Source organism: Fusarium oxysporum, chromosome 1, assembly GCF_000149955.1.
Source record: "Fusarium oxysporum f. sp. lycopersici 4287 chromosome 1, whole genome shotgun sequence".
Classification (NCBI taxonomy): domain Eukaryota; kingdom Fungi; phylum Ascomycota; class Sordariomycetes; order Hypocreales; family Nectriaceae; genus Fusarium; species Fusarium oxysporum.
The window spans coordinates 5,777,556-5,798,412 of record NC_030986.1 but is presented as its reverse complement, the minus strand read 5'-3'; the positions used below and the strand labels follow the sequence as shown (position 1 = coordinate 5,798,412).

The 20,857-nt window shown below is 49.4% G+C and overlaps 10 protein-coding genes across 10 annotated transcripts; 6 read left to right on the top strand and 4 right to left on the bottom strand.

Annotated features, from left to right (window-relative positions):
• Positions 1 to 760: 760 nt before the first annotated feature.
• On the bottom strand, positions 761 to 3,457 carry FOXG_01358 (uncharacterized protein; the record flags this gene model as incomplete). The annotated part of the gene is made up of 3 exons (XM_018378177.1): positions 761 to 1,841; positions 1,911 to 2,862; positions 3,406 to 3,457. 3 exons carry the CDS (start codon positions 3,455 to 3,457, stop codon positions 761 to 763), a joined length of 2,085 nt encoding a protein of 694 aa, XP_018234038.1.
• Positions 3,458 to 5,629: 2,172 nt separating this feature from the next.
• On the top strand, positions 5,630 to 6,349 carry FOXG_01357 (uncharacterized protein; the record flags this gene model as incomplete). The annotated part of the gene is made up of 4 exons (XM_018378176.1): positions 5,630 to 5,675; positions 5,816 to 5,834; positions 5,994 to 6,007; positions 6,108 to 6,349. The coding sequence occupies 4 exons, from the start codon at positions 5,630 to 5,632 to the stop codon at positions 6,347 to 6,349; spliced, it is 321 nt and encodes a 106-aa protein (XP_018234037.1).
• A 274-nt stretch (positions 6,350 to 6,623) lies between these two features.
• On the top strand, positions 6,624 to 7,946 carry FOXG_18074 (uncharacterized protein; the record flags this gene model as incomplete). Its single annotated transcript, XM_018398118.1, has 1 exon — positions 6,624 to 7,946. One exon carries the CDS (start codon positions 6,624 to 6,626, stop codon positions 7,944 to 7,946), a length of 1,323 nt encoding a protein of 440 aa, XP_018234036.1.
• Positions 7,947 to 9,492: 1,546 nt separating this feature from the next.
• Positions 9,493 to 12,508, top strand: FOXG_01356 (uncharacterized protein). Its single transcript, XM_018378175.1, has 2 exons — positions 9,493 to 9,681; positions 9,734 to 12,508. The coding sequence occupies exons 1-2, from the start codon at positions 9,670 to 9,672 to the stop codon at positions 10,556 to 10,558; spliced, it is 837 nt and encodes a 278-aa protein (XP_018234034.1). The 5' UTR covers positions 9,493 to 9,669; the 3' UTR covers positions 10,559 to 12,508.
• Positions 10,749 to 12,197, bottom strand: FOXG_01355 (arsenical-resistance protein; the record flags this gene model as incomplete). Its single annotated transcript, XM_018378174.1, has 4 exons — positions 10,749 to 11,402; positions 11,460 to 11,546; positions 11,613 to 11,755; positions 11,816 to 12,197. 4 exons carry the CDS (start codon positions 12,195 to 12,197, stop codon positions 10,749 to 10,751), a joined length of 1,266 nt encoding a protein of 421 aa, XP_018234035.1.
• Positions 12,509 to 12,692: 184 nt separating the features above from the next.
• FOXG_01354 (oxidoreductase) lies at positions 12,693 to 13,298 on the top strand (the record flags this gene model as incomplete). The annotated part of the gene is made up of 3 exons (XM_018378173.1): positions 12,693 to 12,860; positions 12,937 to 13,051; positions 13,117 to 13,298. The coding sequence occupies 3 exons, from the start codon at positions 12,693 to 12,695 to the stop codon at positions 13,296 to 13,298; spliced, it is 465 nt and encodes a 154-aa protein (XP_018234033.1).
• A 294-nt stretch (positions 13,299 to 13,592) lies between these two features.
• Positions 13,593 to 14,063, bottom strand: FOXG_01353 (uncharacterized protein; the record flags this gene model as incomplete). Its single annotated transcript, XM_018378172.1, has 1 exon — positions 13,593 to 14,063. The coding sequence occupies one exon, from the start codon at positions 14,061 to 14,063 to the stop codon at positions 13,593 to 13,595; it is 471 nt and encodes a 156-aa protein (XP_018234032.1).
• Positions 14,064 to 15,454: 1,391 nt separating this feature from the next.
• Positions 15,455 to 16,655, top strand: FOXG_01352 (uncharacterized protein). The gene is made up of 2 exons (XM_018378171.1): positions 15,455 to 15,680; positions 15,737 to 16,655. Exons 1-2 carry the CDS (start codon positions 15,562 to 15,564, stop codon positions 16,392 to 16,394), a joined length of 777 nt encoding a protein of 258 aa, XP_018234031.1. The 5' UTR covers positions 15,455 to 15,561; the 3' UTR covers positions 16,395 to 16,655.
• Positions 16,638 to 18,195, bottom strand: FOXG_01351 (uncharacterized protein; the record flags this gene model as incomplete). The annotated part of the gene is made up of 2 exons (XM_018378170.1): positions 16,638 to 18,021; positions 18,074 to 18,195. The coding sequence occupies 2 exons, from the start codon at positions 18,193 to 18,195 to the stop codon at positions 16,638 to 16,640; spliced, it is 1,506 nt and encodes a 501-aa protein (XP_018234030.1).
• Positions 18,196 to 19,084: 889 nt separating this feature from the next.
• On the top strand, positions 19,085 to 20,127 carry FOXG_18073 (uncharacterized protein; the record flags this gene model as incomplete). Its single annotated transcript, XM_018398117.1, has 2 exons — positions 19,085 to 19,220; positions 19,967 to 20,127. The coding sequence occupies 2 exons, from the start codon at positions 19,085 to 19,087 to the stop codon at positions 20,125 to 20,127; spliced, it is 297 nt and encodes a 98-aa protein (XP_018234029.1).
• Positions 20,128 to 20,857: the final 730 nt, after the last annotated feature.

Here is a 20,857-nt window from a genome sequence, read left to right as displayed (position 1 = left end):
CATCTGTGATAGAACCACGCTACCAAAACGCTGAAGAGTCAATGAATGATTGTATCAACGACAATTCATTTCACAGGCTTGAGCATCTCCCTACTCCTCCAACCTGGCCAACTGTAAATCGCTCTCTCCGCAATGATTGTTCATGAAATCAACATTACTTGTCGTCCAGTCATATCCATCGGAAGATAAACCAGAACAGTTATGTCCTAGCACCTTTCTCGCAAGCAATCTAAACGACCGTAGCAGGTAGCATCGTTGCGGGGGACGGTGTGCCTGATTCCCGTGACTCTCTACGATCTCGTCAGGCCAAATTTGATAATTTGACTCAACATAATTCTCAAGGTCATTGTTGAGTTGAAGCTGTATTCTGCTTCTCCAGCTCAAGTGGAATGAGCCGATCTCCCAGGGTCGATCCCACTTCACCACAAAGTTTATGAGCGTATTCATTATTCCAGTCGCCGGATTCCAGAGTGAAGAATATGTCGCTCTCCAAACTATGGTTGGAGGACAGCCACCTTGGAGGCTAGCCCCTAACAACTTGAGGGGGCGGAGGAGCCAGAAGCCAGATAAGACTTGAACCACAAAGAAACAGATATGATTACCACGGTGATTAATAAACCTAACACTCCATCGAAGAGCAAGCCAAAGTAGAATGCATCTCTGGCATGCGTTTCTGTCTTCTCGGTGAGGCAAGGCGATGTGGTGAAAAACGCTCCAATGCCCACGGCGATCATGAGCGCCATGATGTATCCTGCGATGTTTATTTCCTTCTCGTGGCGATGGGCTTGCGGGTCATAAAAATATAACATGCAACCGGTATGGCAATGCCAAGCTCCCAAAAAATGGCCATGAGCTTGCCTGTGAAGAACACGATGGTTTCCAAGACCTCGCTTGAGTCGTCGTCGGTAGTGCATTGCTTTGTTAGGCGCCAAGATTGACGCCAACCGACGGGAATAAATGGCGCAATTGGGTATAATGTGTAGACTAGAAGACCAGTCCCAGCGATCGGAATGATCAATGTATGCACAATGTTCATGAGTAACTGATATTCAACTGTGTATTCAACTCCTCGGACACCTCCCCAGGATCGAAGCAGCGCTGATATCTTCACATCCCGCTCTTTGAGCGCGCGCCCGCTGTCGTCGCAATCGGTCGACCTTATGTACATCGTCCAGGCGACGATATCTAAGGCGGTGATTCGTGGGGAAATGATGAGCCAACTGGAACAGCCCATGTTCGGGTCCACCCCAATCTCCAGCAAGGTAGCTACTGCGTAGAGATGCCTGCGGCAAGCAGCCTCCATCAGTAGAGCGGAGGACGCTGCCTTCATGTCCTGGAGCTTCTGCCTCTGCGATGAATTAGCAGCCGCGACGGCTTGCCAGAGCCGCACATCACGATTTTCATTCGAGAAGGAAGAGCACTTCCAACTTAGAACGCCGTGATTCCACACGATATCCTCCCCTGCATGTAGGCTCTGCCCAATTATGACACTAACATCCTGTACAGTGATTATCACCTCCGTGCTTTGGCTCGCCGCGGTAGCAAGAAGGTTCTGTACTTTCCCTTCGTCGTTCTTTGTGGTAACAATTAGTCGGGCAAGCACGGTACTAGCCCTAATCTTACCGGAGCTGTTATAGAAGCAGGCCCTCTGCGGGAATGCCCCGTGGTCCAAGAGAAGAACAGATAGCTCATCCCACCCATGAGCGGCTGCATGGAAGAGCGGAGCCGACTGGCCAGAGCAGGAGTCCAGGGAAAGACATTTGTCCTCAAACCAACTCTTCGCCGTCCAGCCGACAGGCTCCGGTATATCGCCCTGCTTCATGACCATGAGGAGTATGTGACTGGAATTGGACATTCAGATCAGCAGAGCGTTCGTAGCAAAGGGGTGAAATTGTACAAGGGTGCCTTACGCTAGGCAAATGTCGCGATGCACGGATCTCGCGATAGCCGTCATGTACGCCAACGGGTAGCATAATCTTCCGTCGAACTCGACAAAGTTTTCTTGGTCTCCTCTGACATCCACAACTGGGCAATCCCACGCTGTCCGAAGAAAATACCCCCGAAAATCATTGCGACATTTTAAATCGAAAACGGCACGCCAATCGTGATAAGCGTAGCAAAGAAAAGGCGATTCTGTCCGCATGGTGTTGCTTCCAGGCCCGGAAATTAGGTCATAAAATATGGCCCGTTTCCCGTAATACACGGACAGCAATATCGCATCCACATAGCCGCTTAGAGAGTAATGGTCGGTTGGTTCATCAACTGTCACGGGTAAAGCCGGTCTGGGATTCTTCCACTCATCTTCGTTGCGAGCATCGTTCCACGCCGTCCACGCTGTCCACGCCGTCGAAGTGCGTATGTCACCATTATCTTCAGTATCGCTATCCTCAGGGCCTTCATCACTAGAGCTAAAATCTGTGCTATCTGATCCATATGGGCTTGGCGGAGGAGTCCGCATATCACGGAGGCGGTGCATCATTCTGCGCCGTTGCTGTTTCTTGGATAGCACTGGTTCAGGGATATTATCATATGCCTGGTCGCTCTCGCTGTCATATGAATCCCCAGAAGAAGCTGTTAGGAAAGATCGAGGCGTACATGAGGTCGAAGACAGATGTCGGGGATTCTCTCGAAATCGGAATCTCTTGCCCAGTCTGTACCTGGCAGGGATGTTTCTAATTTGTTGTCCTCTTTCATCTAGTTTCTTCGATAGGGTTGGTGAATCCACGAATAGTGATTTACCTCGAGACGTTTCGAACATTGCGAGTATGCGAACAGCGTCCCTCCTTCCTTCTCGAATGGCAAAGAAGAGCGCATTCCTAGCACCGTTACAGCCCATGTCCATAATCTCAGAGGACAGCGTTTCTAAGAACGTTAGGGTTTGTTCAAGATAGCGTAAACTATTGCTTCCGTAGTAGACGAGCTGTATAAACTCTTGGGACATGTCGAAACCCGTTGTCCCGGTTCCTAACACGCAACCTCGGACACACATCTCGGATAAGGATTGCCGGACACCATCAACCCAGAACCGAAGCTGTTTCAGGTTGGAAAATAAGCCCGAAGATGCGAAGAATTCGTGCAGCACTTCCAAAACCTTTGTATGGTGCAGTCGCACTACCCATACCAACATCAGTCTTTATTCCGACAGCGTGGTGGGATTCTCGATCCGAGCGCCTTGCATACTAGGCTTGCGAAGCTCCAATAAAACTCGCAAGACGTGTGGATTGTCTGAGAGAACCGCTCAAAGTTTGGGGCACCCGCCACCTGTTGGTCGCGTCTGCAAGAGTGTGTTTCCTGTGTAGGCTGTGGCATCTACGTCCGGAGCGGCCCCGGAAGCGAGCAGCATATGAGCTGCAGAGTAAACGTCTTGCTCGTCGAGACTACCCAGAAAGTGCAGGGCGTTCTCACCTGCAGCTTTGGTGACACTTGCATCTGCTCCGCAGCTAAGAAGTTGCGCCATTGTGGTATAATGCCCCGCTCTGGTAGCACACAGCAAGGGTGTGTCCTTCTGATGGTTTTGAATATTAAGTACATGACTCGATAACCGCTGTGAGGTTAAGGAAGCGAGTCTCTCCGTTTGCCCAGTGGACGCCAGCCAGTGGAGAGCCGTGTCTCCCCTGCCATTTATAACAGTCGCCAAATCGCTCATCCTGTTGATGAGGGCATTTCCAAAGTATTTCTCAGGATTACCGCAGAACGTAGATCGGAAAACTTCTAGAGCTTTGGCGTGTAGATAGGTATCGACATGCTTGAGAGATTCAAGCGCTGTCCTTGAGCCGGCTGGTGCAGCATCGTAGAGCCAATCCTTGAATAGATATGTACTGGGAATTTCTTCTTGCAAGGCTTTTGAAAGGCATTCCGCAATTGCCTGGGCAAACAGATTTCCGAGGGAGGCGGCTTTCAGTAGATAGTTGAATGCGGTTGCGTGGTTCTTTGTGGGAACTCGTATGCATTGGATTTACCAAGTTCACACAACTGACATATTGCCAACTCCAGACAGGCTGCTGCTCTTCTAGTGTCAATCGAGGAATCTGCCACTACCTGCAAGGCCTTGACAACTTGATCCATCACTAGGGGGCTTAGACCTTGAAGCGCTGCATATGGAATTGACAACTGAGTTAAACATGTTAGCTCTGCGGGGACATCAGAGCTGGCTATCTACGGCATTTGAGATTAGTGTTTCTTGAACTCTTTCAGGCTTTGGAACGTTTTCGCACTCGCTGTATGCCGATTAGAGTTTTGCTTCAGGGGTCTAAAAAGGCGTGGGTTGAGAGTACCGGCTAGATAACAGGTGAATGACTTTGTCCAGATGACGCTTCCCGGGGTCAAGCTGTAGAGTGGATTCCAGGATGGATCTGATCATAGGGAGGCTGTCAAGATGCAAATCTGGGTTTTGTTTATCCGCAAGGTAAATCAATTCGTAGAGGTAGGTCGCCATGAGATCATCGTCCTTTACCTTCTGGATACTGTCTGCAAGGGAAAGATTCAAATTCAGCCGTGGTGGGTTTCGTTCAAAACAGTCAATCAGATCTGTGCCTAGAACCAGGCCACTGAGAACTAGACCTAGTGAATATATATCAACCTTACGCAGCTGGCCAGTAGAAGCTGAGGCCTGCCATTCTGGGGCCGCGTAGATACGTGTGCCGCCGATCAGTTGGCGTTGCTCCCCAGTGTCGAGAAATGAGTGGCTAAAATCTGCTATCTTTGCGTGCAGCACTGGCTTGAAAAAAATGAGGACATTTGCCGGCTTTAAGTCGCCATGAATGACACCACATTCATGAATGGCGGATAAACCACAGGCAATATTGAGAGCAATCGCTTTCTTGGTTGCAAAAGGTAAAGAAAAGTACCTGTACGTGGTGCTGGTAAGTAGTACTACCAATCAAGGTACCAACTGAGAGCTTACTTGGCTTGAAACTTTCTCAAATCCATATTTGCTTTCTCTAGGAGGATCAAGGGCTCTGGGTATCCCTAGCAAGACCCCGAAAGGATCAGTATCTAGTAATGAACTAGCAAAAGGATAACAAATGCTACATACGGTATGCCGATAATCCCAGTGGACTCCAAGGATCTTAACAATATTGGGATGTTGTCGGAGGCTTCTGTGACTGAGTATCTGAATTTCTGAAATAAAGCTCCTGATGGCTGCTTTATCATTGCATCGGCCGTCTGGATGAAACAACTTCGATTCTGACCGTTTGACGACGAGTAAGCTTTTCTGAGTCCTAGTTTGGTGGGAAATAATTGTGCTTGGGCGTGTAACAGCAGCGTAGATGGTAGATACCTCTGAGACGGCTCCATTTGAGAGCGGTTTACCTGTATCTTGTCGACCTTGCATCTCGAGAATATCGTTCTGGGAATATAGGTTTGCAATTGCAGTGATAAGAGCGAGGAAATCATATTTTTCTTGCTCGTGCACATCGGAGCGAGCCGAGTCTGACCACAAGCGAGTTGATTGCCGTCGCCCGAAGGAGATTGAAGCGTCCAACGTCAGCTCTATAGACATGGCCTTGATAGAAAGTGAATAGACGTAGTGGAGAAGGAATTTTCAGTAGGTGTCTTGGATTCTGATTTGAGTTCTTAGGTTTCCAGTAATTGAAAGAGTATATTTTGAGACTATTGTGTAATGAAAATGAACCGTCGATATATTAGGATACTCGTTGCATTTATATTTATCTGTGAGTACCCCTAGACAAATAAGGCTGTATGGAATGTTACTATTTTGGTCGGCTCTTATGAACAGAGCGACGCGCCCGTGGCGGAAAGATTGTTTCAGGACGACATCAGGCTGGCCAATGATGTATGATGATACATGTAGACCTGCGGCAAGCCACAATGTAAGCGCCGGCCTAGGTCGCAAAGTAACCACAATCACATACATACTTAAGGGTGTAAGGAATTTCAAGCCATAAGAACAAACTGAACTAATTTTCTCTTTTTGGATATCAGATGTTTTCTTTTGCACGACCACTCTCAAATTCTTTCATTACATGTAGGACCTGCAAATCAGGTGAGTCGCAAAAGCGCGGCTATCGACATGTCTGGTCTCGAAGCGCTAGGGGCTGCAGCAAGCATCATCGGCGTGGTCGGCGCGCTTAAAACATGTATAGACCTGCTCGACATCATTTCGACTGCAAGGGGTGCTGATCTAGAGCTGGAGCATCTGCTGGTCCATTTGCAATGGCAGCGCATAAGGTTTTACTGCTGGGTCCAGGAAACCGGGTTCACCGAGGCGATCATTCAGGACGACGAAAGACCAGCCATGCAGGCTTGGATATGTTGGCGTTTATCCAGGACGATTTTCGCCGGGGACACATTCTTTCCCACATCCAAAGGTCCGTGGCGAACATGAACAAGTGCCTAAAAGAAGCAAAACCAACACTGGAGAGATACTTTTCAAACCGGCCGTAAGCAATGAATCCTGGAGAACGAGACTAGACCGCTTCTTGAATCCGAGCAATGCGCTTACCAGTGCAGTGGTGGGGGGGAGAGAGGCAGCACAGCCGAAGCTTGGCCTCTGGGCCAGGATTCGGTGGGCTTCATGCGATGGAAAGCAGCTGACTCACCTAGTTGATACACTTCGAAAGTACAACACCGAGTGAGCTGATTTGCTGCCCTTCTATCGCATGGCTCGGTTTGAACGACGGATTGGCCGAGTGTTAGTGACCACCCGCCAGCTGGCTGCCAGCTTGGCTGACATTAGCTCAAAGATTAACACTACGAGTGATATCGGCACTGGACAATTTGGTCGACAGTATAGCCTCATGGCACAGTTACTTGAGAGCAAACACCAAACAGAAGTTTTAGAGAGAGACCAGCCAAAGCCGGTAGATATGAGCAATAACGAACATGTAGAGGCTCTCACGTTGGCCCCGACCATTGCAGCATCGCAAGCATCCCTGAATCTCCGAGCGTCTGAGGTTCGATTTGGCAGACGGGGGACTGAAGGTTTTCGCACTCGAGAATTTGGTTCCAGGGAGACCTCCCCATTAATAATCGAATGGCGCCATTACTCATCAGAAGAAACACGAGAAACCCGATCCAGCATCGACATTCGCGTTCACATGCTCGCCATGCAGCTCCAACAGCTCTCTGCTCTACATCATACTGGTGTCTTGCCATGTCTGGGTTATTTTCATGATCCGAAGCGTTACCGTTACGGAATCGCCTTCCATTACCCAAGGGGCGACAGCGCGGCATCGCCGACCTCACTAGCGGATAGACTCAATCAAGACCAGCCACGGCGCATCCGCAGAGACCTAGGAGACCGTCTCCGTGCCGCGCGCAGCCTCACCGGAACTGTATACCAGATGCTCTCTGTGAACTGGCTTCACAAAAGTATTTCCAGCAGCAATGTACTGCTGTTTGAGGTTGAGAGGGATTCTTATACAGTTGAGACGCCTTTTCTATGCGGGTTCGACCTTACGCGACGAGATAACGACATGGAACCATCTGGGAAGCTTCCTTCTATCTATCTTAACAACTTCCCATCCCTCAACGAGCGTCTCTACTGGCATCCGACCAGGACCGCAGCAGTGCCTGATTTAACTGCGAGCGCAGTGGGATACACTCTTCCACTAACAAGGTACCGAAGGGAATTCGATATCTATAGCCTTGGAGTGGTTCTCTTAGAAATTGGTCTGTGGTACCCCATTAAGCGAATTTCCAAAGATTGCCAGACGGAGGATCTCGGGGTCTTTTCTGAACAATTAAAGGCTAAATATGTACCGGAGCTCAGAGGGCGCATGGGAAGAGTCTACGCAGATGTTGTCGTCAACTGTCTGAAAGGGAATTTTGGCGAGGGCTACATTCCACTCCACGATGGATCGGAATCCAGTGCTGAGGATGATAAGGAACTCCGAAGACGGCGGTTTCTGGAAGATTTTGAGCGAAAAAGTTGTCTGCATGATAGAGACACCTGTAGGTTGATTCCTGACACAGCCGAATGAATATGGCAGAATATCCTCCGTATCTCGCTGTCAAGGACAGGCCTCACATCACTGGGGATAATGATATTGCGAAGTGGACCTGCTCGTAACTCCGTTACATTTAGTAATCTCGTCAGACCTGCCAGCCTAGAATAGGCCACTTGTAGTCGCTGCGCTAACTATACGACCCGCGCGTGATGACAAGAGTCACCGGGCTCTTATCGCAACTTAGGCTTTAGCATCTGAGGTGAGAAGATTCCTCATTTGCTCTTGTTGCGATTGAAGCTTTTTCTGGTCATCCTTTCCTCGCCATTTGAAAAGATCCCGAGGTTTCCTGCTTTGAAATACAGGTTCTGCACGTCATTTACTCTCTCTTGGGCAGAAGGACTGCACTGTGCGGGGGTGCCGCCTCTGGTGTCGGAGGAGCAGCCTTTACTTGGGGAACAGCTGCTATGATCAAACATCAGGGGTTAGACTGGGCACTTCGCGCAACTGGCATCATCACCTTCGTGGGCATCGTGATAGCAACTCTTTGCTTCGACACAGGAACTCTCAGATCCAGCCGAACCAGCGGGCCTTTGACATCGCCCTCCTTCGGTCCAGAGCGGTTGTCTTGCTTTTGATGTGGGCTTTCACCAGCATGTTCGGGTACATTGTCCTGCTGTTTTCGTTGTCTGAGTTTGCGCTCGCCATAGGGCTATCCCACAAACAGGCCACCGACGTTGTTGGCTTTTTGAACGTGGGGACCGCGATTGGACGTCCCCTCATTGGCCTCGTGAGCGATCGTTTCTCCCGGGTTGCCACTGCCTGCGTGCTCACGCTTCTCTGCGGTCTCGTTTGTTTTGTCCTCTGGTTACCGGCCACGTCGTTTGGACTGATACTGTTCTTTTTTATTGTTTGCGGGGCAATCTTGGGAGTCTTCTGGATGGCGAGGATATTTCTTTTCATGTTTGCTCTGAATCTTTAGAGCCAAGAGATTTACTAACAACGTCGCATAGACCATTGGTCCCTTGTCAGCTGAAGTCGCGGGTGTCTGGAATCTCTAAGCAATGCTCTCCCTCGCTTGGGCTGCAACAATCCTCCCTACTGCGTGTAAGTGGTGGGCTATGTCACGGCGCCTAAAACGTGATGTAAACTAACCTTGAGTTTCCAGCTGCCGAAGTCATAGCTTTAATGCTCCAAGGATTGCCAGCCCCGAGAACGTATATCTATCCTCAGGTATTTGCAGGTTTATCATACATCATTGCAAGCGGATTTCTAGCGGCGTTGTGAATAAACTTGCGCCACAGAGACTCAGTATCCCAAATATGCAGGCTATCTGGTGGTATGAGTGATATAGAATTGAACAGTAACTCCCGGTGAATTTTGACTGGGCCAGGCAGCGCTATCTACTGTGTGCACATTGGATAATGCGAGCTTCAAATTGAACTTAACCTAGAGGGAGAAATGAGTGTTGCAAAAATACCTATAGTAGATTAGGTGGCTAGTCTACTTTGGGTGACCTTTACATCATGAATTTTTCCATCAAGCCATAAGCTATTCACTCGCCACAACGATCAAGCCACCCACCTATCACGTTTTTCGACCAGTCAGCGCAGTGTCTGTGCTGTACCCTTGTAGCTCCGATTTACCTCACCCACACGTCAACATCCCACCATTGATTGATCTTCTGCGGTCTAGTCTGGACTATCGTTTCTGCTATCCACACGAACTCGCACGTTTAAACTCGACATCTAAGGCAAAGATGCCGCGGAAGGTATGCTGCACAAGTCATCACCGATGAAGCCCACTCACCATTTTACCTGCAGCATAAAACCGCTGCCACTGTGGCAGAAAATCGCGATGCTCAGCGCAGGTCCAGAGCCCGGCGGCAAGAGCTGATTGCAGATCTGCAGGGTCGACTTGAGAAATACGAGCGGATGGGCGTGGAGGCCTCTATTGAGATGCAACGCGTTGCCCAGGCCGTCAGCGTCCAGAACCAACGCCTGAAGGACTTGCTTGGCGTGTACGGGGTCTCGGACCGTGAAATTGAACGATACCTATCCTCCCCGGAGGAACACCATCGGGCATTAACTGATGGATATCGGTGCAATTCGTGTGGACGTTTATTACTTGGAATAACGCAAATGAGTGCCATGCCGACGGATGATCCGCCTCAGGGCTCATCGTGGTCTGCATCAAGTATGGCTGGAGATGCAGCGCCAATGATGTCAAATCTAATTCCTTCGACAGCTGGCCGAAATCAGCCATCATCTACCGAGCCACTGTTGGAACTGATACAGCCCCAAGAGGAAAACGAAGAAGTCTTGTTTCTTCGTGAAGAGGAGCCAATATCTCACCACGAAATACACGAGGCAAACGGGGCTGGCAATACAGCAGCTTCCAGTTCCTCAGCGCCAACAGACGTGCTCTCGCCGCTCTCTGACTCTTTCGATTCATCAAATTCCATCATCCATTCTAGCAACCAATCTGAGCCCCTGGAAACATCGTGCGACAAAGCGGCAGAAATACTTATCGAATTTCACAGCCATACAGACCCATCGTGGGCCCGTTCCGCACTGGGGTGTCATGGGGATAACAGTTGCTCTGTTAAAAACACCAAGATCTTTCAGCTCATGGATCACATTCACTAGACGCATATCGACGTCAAGGTGGATTCTTTCTAGTATAAAGACTACTAGAAGCAAACTATTATTATTCGATTCCCAGACTCCACATGGAGAAGCCTGGGCGTGACTGGATAATCTATTTATTAAAATCCATAGAAGCATTGAGACCTTATCCCCGAAGGCGCAGATCAGTGAAAGCTTGGCTCTCACCCCTTTACTTCCAACCCCATCTGTTGGCCATCCAGCGCACGGCATACACCAAGCCTACCAAGACTGGGACTTCGATGAGCGGACCAACGGTGGATGCCAGCGCCTGGTCGCTGTTGGGGCCAAAGGTCGCGACCGCCACGGCGATAGCTAACTCAAAGTTGTTGCTTGCAGCAGTAAAACTCTGGGTAACTACCATGGAGAACCGGAAGCCAAGCAATCTGCTTACCCACAAAGTAACGAAGAAAATGAGCACGAAATACACTACCAATGGGGCTGCTACCCGGACGACCGATACAATCTGGTGAACAACCTGTCTCCCTTGGGATGCGAACAGAACCAGAATAGTATAGAGTAGGCCGATGAGAGACCAGGGTGCGAGAAATCTGAGAAAGGTCCTCTCATACCAATCAGGTCCAGCGACCTTGCGCAGGATGATCCGCGTTATGACAGCTGCTCCAAGCGGGATGCCCAGGAAAACAGCCACACTTATAGCAACAACACTATAGGATATATCAATCGTACCGGATTCGTGGCTGATAATGCGGATGAAGAAGACGGCCATTGGGGCGAAGAGGACCATCTGGAGTATCGAGTTGACAGCGACAAGGATGGCACAGTATTCGTCGTTGCCGCCAGCGAGGCCGTTCCAAATAAGAACCTAAATGCGAGGTGTCAGTATGGTTTATACGCGCCTAAAAGGGACAGATGAACGAACCATGGCAATACATCTCCCAAGACCCACGAGAATAAGACCGGTGCGAAGCTCCGACTTGTCGGGGAGAAACGCCCAGGACAGGGCAAGCTAAGTGGGAAAAGTGTCAGTATGCTCTCTGTGAAGGGAGACGTACCGGAGGGGAGGGGAATTTACCATGAGGAATGGAGCAATGATCCAGTTGATGAAGATGCTAAAGCAGATCTGCTTCCACATATCCCTGTGGGAAAAGAGTTCGTGGAGCCATTCATATCGCACTTTGCAGAGGATAGGATACATCATAACAAGTAAACCGACAGCTGGCCCAAGGGTCAGTTTTCAAGGATCAAAAGTTCCAGACTTTGGGGCAGAGAACATACCAATAGGTACCGAAACACCGACAAATTTACCTTTCTGCAAGGCTGGGCCCGTCTCGGGAACAAAGTTGCCCAAGATTATACCAATGGACATTGCCAGGAATATCCAGATGGCTAGGTAGCGATCCAGAATACCTAGTCCCTTGAGGGCGGACAGTTGCTTCTCTTGCGGCTCGTGGCTCACGCTCGCAGCTGTGGCCTCGGAATCTTGGCCAGGCTGTCTAGTGCTTCCATTACTTGAGTCTGTGCGAGGTGTATTAGAAGGCTTGGGCTCGTGGCTGCTCAGCCCGTTGTTCATCTCCTGTGTCATGATGAAGGCGGCGGTAGACTGTGCGTGGTGGTTGAGTGTGGCTCTGAGACCACCAGCAGCCGTCGATTCGAGCATGATCTTATATGTGAATTTTCGCCGCGTCCATGGGATTCTCCATGTTGATGCAAGTCGTGAAGCACAAGAACGATCGCTGCTGGAAAACCGCGTTGGGCCAATCGCAGCGTCGGCCTGACACAGTCCCTACTAGTTGAATTTGCTTAGTGGGTCGCATAAACTGGCATCTGAGTCCCTGTACTCCATAGTCTGTAATCCATTCCAAATTGATCAATCACGCTTCGGGTCTGACAGAGCCCCAAGACAAGAACCCCACCTAATCTTAGCCCCGGGTAGTACCTGGTCTCCACTGGGTATGACACAGTACCGACCATATCTTAGTGCGTGGAGATTGCCTGTGGCCTTCTGCGCTTAGTTAAAGGGCTGCATACTGAGAAACACCGTTTCTCCCCCCTCCAAGACGTGATGACCCTCACAACATATTTCGGAATACTAAAGACTCGTCCTTGCTCCCATTTCGTCTTCCAAAAGGTCAAACGCGTCTGCTCGTCCAAGATGGTCTCTACCGATGCCGCCACGCCTTGGCACGCCGCCTACCCTCCTCCACTCAACAAGACCCCCCCAGCCACGACACGCCAGGCTGTCTTGGAGATGATGAAGGACTGCAAGAATATCGCTGGCAAGGATTACGTTCTCATTGATCTCCGCCGAACAGATCACGAGGTAGCACCTATATTCCGCAGTGTTTGAAATTCATGACATTTAATAAAAGCACAAACTCATTCATTCTGCCATCCAGGGCGGTACCATTCGCGGATCCATCAATCTGCCGGCACAGAGCCTCTACCCGATGATAGAAACCCTCTACACCATGTTCAAATCGGCAGGGGTTCAAAAGACCATCTGGTATTGCTGTGCGTCTTGATCCATCCCTTCCCAGATCGAGGCATCAATAAAACGGACGTACTAACTCCTCCAGCATCCTCTCGCGGCCGGGGCACGCGCGCAGCCGGGTGGTTCCAGGATCATATCGACAAGCAAGGAGATAGCCATATGGAAAGCGCGATTCTGTTTGAAGGCATTACCGGCTGGGCCAAAGCCGGTGGCGAGTTCGTTGAGTGGATGGATGAGTACGATGCGACTGTCTGGAATAGTAAATAGCCAGTATCAAGGAGTAGTTATACCTGACGGCCAAAGGACAATGAACCACAGCAGCTTGAACTAATAGCAGCTCTGCGACCTGCTAGACAGCCAGGACGAATATTTGCGCCAGAAGTTACATAGTCTAATAAATATATCAAGAACAGTTGCTTCATAAACAGCTACTATCCTCGGGGAAGCAGTCAAGAACCTCACCGGGGAGGAAGAATAGTTGTGTCTCAAACATAGAAAACCGAAGACCAGTTCCACCAAGATATAAAGACAGCCTTTGTGGGGGGTCTAGAGGAAGTATTGTTAATTTTTCTGGTGCTCATTTCCCGGAGAATGTTGATGAGGGTTTGCAAAGGGATTCTTGGTTCGCTTCTGAGTAGGCCACCGCCACCCTGTCTCGTCCGAACCAAAGTCCACCGAGATATAGATTATAAGAGGATTGTCTTGGGGATCTGGAATCACTCCGTACTGGAAGAGAGCAAGAAGTGTCAAGCGATCTCTAGTTGCTTGGAATGACTGGAGGAAGTCATGGACTTTAGCACGGACCCAGTCCCAGTTGCCATGGAGGGAGGCGTCGTTGGGCGCAACGAAATAAACCGTCTGCTCAAATTCCGGAGTGACGATCTCGACATGGATATCGCCTTCGCTGATATACGATGCTTTGAACAACTCAGCCAAACTCACAATCATCTCTTGCATGGCTTTCTCCCAGGTAGGTGTCTTTTCAGAAGACCATGGTGCAACAACTAGGAGCGTTGGTGTTCCACTTCGCATCTTGAGTGAATCTGATCGTCCATATCTTCGATGGGCAGAAGGTTATGCTTCTTGGCGATGGCATGTGCGTTTTGGATAATACCTTGCGAAATCTGTTGCATAGGGGCGGGGAGACTAGCATCTGAGATCTCTAGAGGCAGTCTGCGAAGTTTTGGCCACGCTACTCGCTTCCACCCGGCAATGACCCGTGGTTTAGTGCGAGCTGGGGTGGAATCTATGGATGCCATTGTAAAGACTTTTGAAAGAATTAGGTAGCTGATCTTTTGATAGCTGATCGATTTCTGAAGTAGAAATGTTGGAGAAGGAGAGAGGAAGACGTATTCAGTGGTTGCGTTACCGGCATTTTCTAATCGTGAGGCAGTAAGGTTTGTGGTTCATGTGATGACGATAGTCTTGAAAGTTTAGCAAACCATTTATGCTTTTAGAGCCTGAGCTCCAAGTAGAGCTGCTTGCACGCCGTTGAGTCACACCTAGAAAGAATGAGTAATACCGTGATATAAGTCTGTAGGTTGAGGGAGGGGTTAGATGAAGTTTGAAGCCAAGATACAAAGTCAAGGGCACGTATCACCACGTACAGGGAATATTGTCTCCCAGCGGGCAAAGAAACTTCTGACTCTATCCGGGGTGCTAAATTTGACCGGTGTATGCGCCTACTTACTTATACTAAGTTCATCTAAATCTTTTAAACCTCTGAGATAAAGATCTTAAGTTTTCTTACCTCCCTTAGTTAGTGTACCCCGTGGTCTTAATATTAGCTTGATCCACGAAGACAAATGGGAATAGATGCGCTCACTTATCCCAAAGACCATCAGGTCTCTATCACATATGATTCTCAATATACCCAGCAGCAGTACCAGCCCCAACCTTCATCGCAGCTCCGCTCCTGCAGATCCTGAATCTCCGCCCCCATTGCTGTGGACTGTTGATCCCATTCCATTCCTCCACCTCCTGCACGACGACCGACATCGAGTATATTAGATATCTGGTTTGAGTGCACCGGTGGCATAAAAGAGAATGGCATTGCACAAGGTGGCCTTATTAATTTCCGATCAAACTTTGACGATCATCGCAGGATCGTGGGGTAGACGATCTCCCCCACACCGTCTATAATAAGGAACGGAGAATCGTGGGGTATCTTCCGCTTGGGTCTGTTTGCATGCATTCCCGCCTTAGCCCGTTTCAAATTGACGTATCCGCGTATAGGAAAACTATAAACCTTCCATAACAAGGCTTAATTGAGTATTCGGATAGCTGATGTTACCTCCGCATAGCCAATTTGGGATTTTACATGGATACCATCTATGCCGAGTTGCCGAGCTCGGCATTTGAAGTGGTCGCCCCGGATTCTAATTTTCCCACCTGTCTCCAGCTTAGTTATACCCAAGTAGAGAAGTAAAGCCGCCATTCTTTCATGGTTCAAAGAAGCTTAAGAAGGCGATGGTATTCCCAATGATTTAGTGGTTGATTCTCATGTCAACGTCCTTTAGTTGTTTACAACATGCGCTTCTCAACCATCCTCGGCTCAGTATTGCTTGCAGCGCCTATCCAGGCTGCCAAGCTACTGATATGTTCTGATAGTACCACCGCAAACTATGCCACTGGTAATGCCCTACAGGGGTAAGTAATTCCATCCAAGCATAAGAACATTGTTACTCACTCATTCATCATGGTAGATGGGGCTTTTACATCCAAGACTACATAACCTTGACTGTCTCGAATCTTGCCAAGAATGGCCGCTCTACCAGATCCTTTATCAACGAGGGCCTATGGAGCGACCTGTTGTCAAAGACATCTTCAGGAGATTTCGTGGTTATCGAGATGGGCCACAACGACGACGGGGATCCCACTACATCTGACCGCGCTACCCTTCCAGGCACTGGCGAAGAAACTGTCACCGTCACCACGACCACAGGCAGTAAAGAAGTCGTTCACACATTCGGCTGGTATCTACGCAAGATGATCGCCGACGTCAAGGCCAAGGGAGCAACGCCTATCATCTCCGGTATGGTTAATCGCAACTACTGGACTGGCAACACGCTGCAGTCGAAGTGGCCGTTTGCGGACTACGCTGAAGCTGTGGCTAAAGCCGCTGGAGTTGAGTATATCAACCATACAAAATACTCTGTGGCTTTGTTCCAGGCGATGGGTCCTACTAAGGCCAAAACTTATTATCCTAACGATAACACGCACACTAACTGGGACGGTGCGAAATTGAACACACAGACCTTTGTTCAGGCTGTTAAGTACAAGTGTGGCGGGACTAGTGTGCTTAAGAAGTATCTGAACGCGGCTGGTAACGCTATCAAGAGCCCGGCTCAGCAGTCGTGCTAGTGTGTTTGACGGAGGCAATATCCAAGATGGGATGTCACGGATGGATTCGGAACTGAATCTTGTCCTCTTGATATTTCTCGCATAGAGCCAGCCGGCACTTATACTGTAGCAACTTGTCAGGCAATGTGTTTTAACGTCTGGACTACAACCTAGGGGTTGTATGTGCAGTTGAAACCTATGGCTGAGAGCTTATATTCAACACTGAACTTAGTTAGGCTAGAAACATTTATATCGAAATAACTTCTACAACTGATTCTTTACCCGTTTCTTCTTAAGTCCCCCAGATCTTCCTATCTCTTCAGTATCTTCAAGCTCTCCTGACTTTTGCATCCTCCTGTTGTCATTCCAGTAGTAGAATATCATACCAGCAACGAGTACAATACTGGCCGCGTAGAGGCACAAGATCTTCAGAAACCCATTGCGATAGTATGGCGCGTCACTTTTCACAAAGATATTCTGTCCAGCGAGTCCTCCCACGTTTGAGCCCGCAACGGCCAGTGCCAGCCCAATGCATCGGACCTGCGGATCAGCAGTATTGATGCTAAACCACGCATCATTGAGACTCTGAGATACCGCCACTCCTGAACCCAGAAGTGTTAGAATAGCGTACTTCATCCAGACGTCACTACTCCCGACAACAGCTAATTGAACCCCCGAGAAACCGAGCGAGTACACGCCGCAAAGTAGGCAAAGAGGTCCTCGAGATAATGTCTTGTCGCTGACCCAAGATACGAGGATTGCCAAGATGCATACGCCGAAGTTACTAACGGCTGCCAGGAAGCTCGCAGTGGATGGCCCGAAACCGAGGTTCTTGATGATGGTGGGCGTGTAGAAAACCAAACCACCTTTGGGTGTGATGGAGATGGCGTTAATGCCGAAATGACCCCACATTGGAAAGCTGGTCAAGAGAATGCGCAGCGCAGTCTTGGGGCTGATGCCAGAGAGTTTCACGTGCTTGCGCGGATCATCGAGGATGACGCGCTTGGCCAGGATGTCCCTCTCTTCGGCGGTGAACAGGTCGAACCACTTGATACCTGCAAGTGGAAGCGTGTTGGTAGTCGAACGAGGCATGATCAAGATGAAAACGAAGCCAACGACCAGCGTGAAGAGACCGTCGATGATGAAAAGCCACTGCCATTTTTTCAAACCGCTCGTCTCTGGGATTTTGAAGATCAGGCCTGCGAGAAGTCCGCTTACACCGGCAGAGCAGTAATTCCCAACATACACAAGCGTAGCCCGCATCGCCATCTCCTTCCTCGTGTAAAAAGACGCAAGAATCGTCAGCGCAGCAGCCAGGTATCCAGCTTCCCACATTCCCAGCAGGAATCGCGTGGCGTAGAATCCCGATTTGTTGTGGACAGCTGCTTGCGCCGTTGCGATTGTTCCCCACGCCAAAATCTGGATAATGAGCCAAAGCGCAGGCCCGATTCGGGATAGGACCATGTTGAAAGGTATCTCGAATATTACGACGGCTGCGAGCATGAGCTGGTTTCCGGTGTTGACGTTATCGTTGTTTATGCGGAGATCTTCGGTGAAGCTTGTTGTCATGGCGTAGCCGACGTTTCCTCTGTCGAGTTGGAGGGCGAAAAGGCCGAGCATGAGCATGGGTAAGATGGTGAAGTCGATTCTGGTCAAACGTGTTAGTATCAGCACATGATATTGGGGGAAGATCGACGCACTTTCTTCTCAGCTTGACTTCAGCCTTATCAGTCCAGTCACAGATAGGTAGTTGACTTTGTGACTCCTCCGCTCCTGTTTTTACAATGGAGCTGTCCACTTGGGGCTCATGTTGGGAAGCCATCTTGGCCATGTTCAGAGGCTGACAGGCAATTAATCACGATGTTAGGCATGCAGGTTTTTGGGGGAACTTGGTGCTTTATAACGCACTAAGTTGGGGTCAAGTCGAGTATGGCTAGCTGAATGCCCCGCTCCACTGACGTGTCGAAGATCCATTAACCTACCTTGAAATTGAGATGGCTGTCGAGGATCTGCACAATTGCAGTAATATATGCACTGAATTGGGTTCAGTGCGTTATCCGATCGCCGGCTTGCGGCCCGGGCTAGCTACTGTAAGCCAGTAAATTCATCTTCGGTATAGTAGTGGTGATCAGCCAATCACTGACTGGGAGGAAAGCGGAGCAGGCCGATCTGTGGACTCGGCGATCGTTGATCATCGCTGCAGAGATCAATTTTCGGATACCCTACACGTGAGCATGCTCGACATCGCGAGGTCGCCCTCGCTCTTCTCCGCGGCTCCTCAATAAGAGAATTGAATGATAACTTGCGTCTTTGAATGCAATTGTGCAAGCAGAGGACAATTTGATGTAAGCGAAGTCAATTCTGGAGTAGAGGCTTGTTGGTGACTAGACAGGAAGGGTGCTTGCTCAGACAAACATGAGGTAAGCTAGGCTAAGGAGATGAAAATGGAAGCCTTTATATCTGTACTTTGCTTAACTAAGCATATCATAGCCAGGCTTCAGGCGCAAGCCAGATCAACAGATTGTTAGGAAACGCCTGGCAGTGTCAACAAGTATGTGTAACACCAATCTGGTCTAGGCTTTAGCGAGGCTGCGTAAGATGGCCAGGCGGAAGATCCTTTTCTGTTTTTCCATTTGCTTGGAGATTTCTCTTCAGCCTGAAATTACTCCGCAGCTCATCTCGTTCTTGAACTCTTCATCGTCTCCCTCGCAATGTTATCATACATCTCTACAACATGGGATCAAGTTCAGCATCTCGATGTCCCGACCTCAGAGAGACTGTCACACCATGACCGCATCCTCGGTGCCGCGTACGTGAAGGGGTGGGCTCTCAAGAAGCTTGAGCCAGGTGAGCGACTTCCTCCCGCATATGTTTTAGAGCTCTAGCTGATTCTTCTTTTCGCCAGCAGCATTATCATCATCAACTTTATATATACTACCGTCACCTTCTCCATCAAAAAGGCAACCCTCTCCACGTGCATATTTCGCCTTTCACTACCAATCGACCTATATACAATATTTTGCCACAGTCTCTCCCTCTCCTACATGGGCATCAAGGAGCAAAGCCCCCGGGAGCCCGTGGGTTCTACCACAGCCTTCTGTCCTTGTCGCCTCTGCTAACTACTGTATGAGATACTGTAGGACTCTAACAGCCCGCCCTGTAGGGCATATTCCCCCTCCCTCCCCTTTGGGAGGTGACAGTCCCTTCAATTTTGATGGCCCAACTCCGTATGCCACAGAACATGGCAGACAGACTTGCCAACACTGTTGGTAGCGACACAGCAGGACAGATCAGGCAATTGCAACGCCTCCTCGGTCCCAGTTTTGAGCGCCGTGACTTGGTGTTTACACTCCTCGCATCACGCTAAACTTCGACCTTTGCTCTGAGATCGTTGATAAAGCCCGCGATCGACAAGGGGATGAAAATAACGAGTATCGCGTCAACTATATATTAGCCGGAGCAGGGAGCTGGCCCTGAAAACCGGCCACTAAGTGAGGTTCTCCCTCAAGCATCAAAGTTCCTGCTCAACAAACATGGGCGGCCCAGAGTATTCATTTATGAAGGACCATATATGTCTAACATGACATATTCAGAGGAGCTCTATGTGGCCTTGGACGACTTTGCACCGGCCCACCCTAGGGACAAGCTCAACGCAGTCGCACTGCTCTTCGCGACTCAACTTTGGTTCGACATCATGGAGTGTCCAGATGGTTTGGAGGAGACATTCGCAACCTCTCCCCTATCAGCCTTCTAGTCTTCCTCGTCAACTTCAGACATTGGCTGAAGATCCATGAGTACCTCCAATATCTCCGATCCATCCGCCCATGTCGATGGATGAAAGAGATGGTTGGTGAACGTGGGAATGAGTTTCAGAGACTTCGACGCTATCAAACCACATTCTGTCCAAATGTCTGGTCCTCCAGACTCCATCAAAGCATGAAAGGTTTCCTGTTGGAGAAAGTGTCAGGAGTTTCCCATTCGTTATGAATGGAGCCAGTATTACACACCTTAAGACCTCCATCAGCATCCAAGGCTATCGCAGACTGAGCAGGCCATAATAGGGATGCCAGATCTCCGCATTTTGGGTCTTCCACCTTAGCGCCAACAGCGAGGTCCTGCCATGATCATTGGCATGCCAACGCCCATTGCAGAGCTGTCATTCCAGGGCTTACTTTCCCTATGCCTGAATCAAACCCAGGAGAATTTCCAATTAACTCAAGCTTCTGGAAGGCAATATGTGGTCCTGATCTTGTCCTCTTCCTAAACTTGCCAACCTTCCTGAACTGAAGGATCTCGAGGATTCACTTGACGAAGTTCATAGCCCAGCGCTTGCCAACGCGTGGTGCGTCGCGACCCGTGAGCAGTCGATTAGCCATGTCTTCCGCACCAAGCAGTGGCGGAGGAAATCTTCGTGACTTAAGTCAGCCATTCACCCATTTCTACCCCACACCGCAATAATCAATATTCATGCAGGCAAGCGTATG

Excerpts from the sequence above, each read along its gene's own strand:
- FOXG_01352 (XM_018378171.1), top strand. The coding sequence starts at position 15,562 with ATGCGCTTCTCAACCATCCTCGGCTCAGTATTGCTTGCAGCGCCTATC. Across the intron at positions 15,681-15,736 it reads ACTGGTAATGCCCTACAGGG|ATGGGGCTTTTACATCCAAG; the intron begins GTAAGTAATTCC and ends TCATCATGGTAG.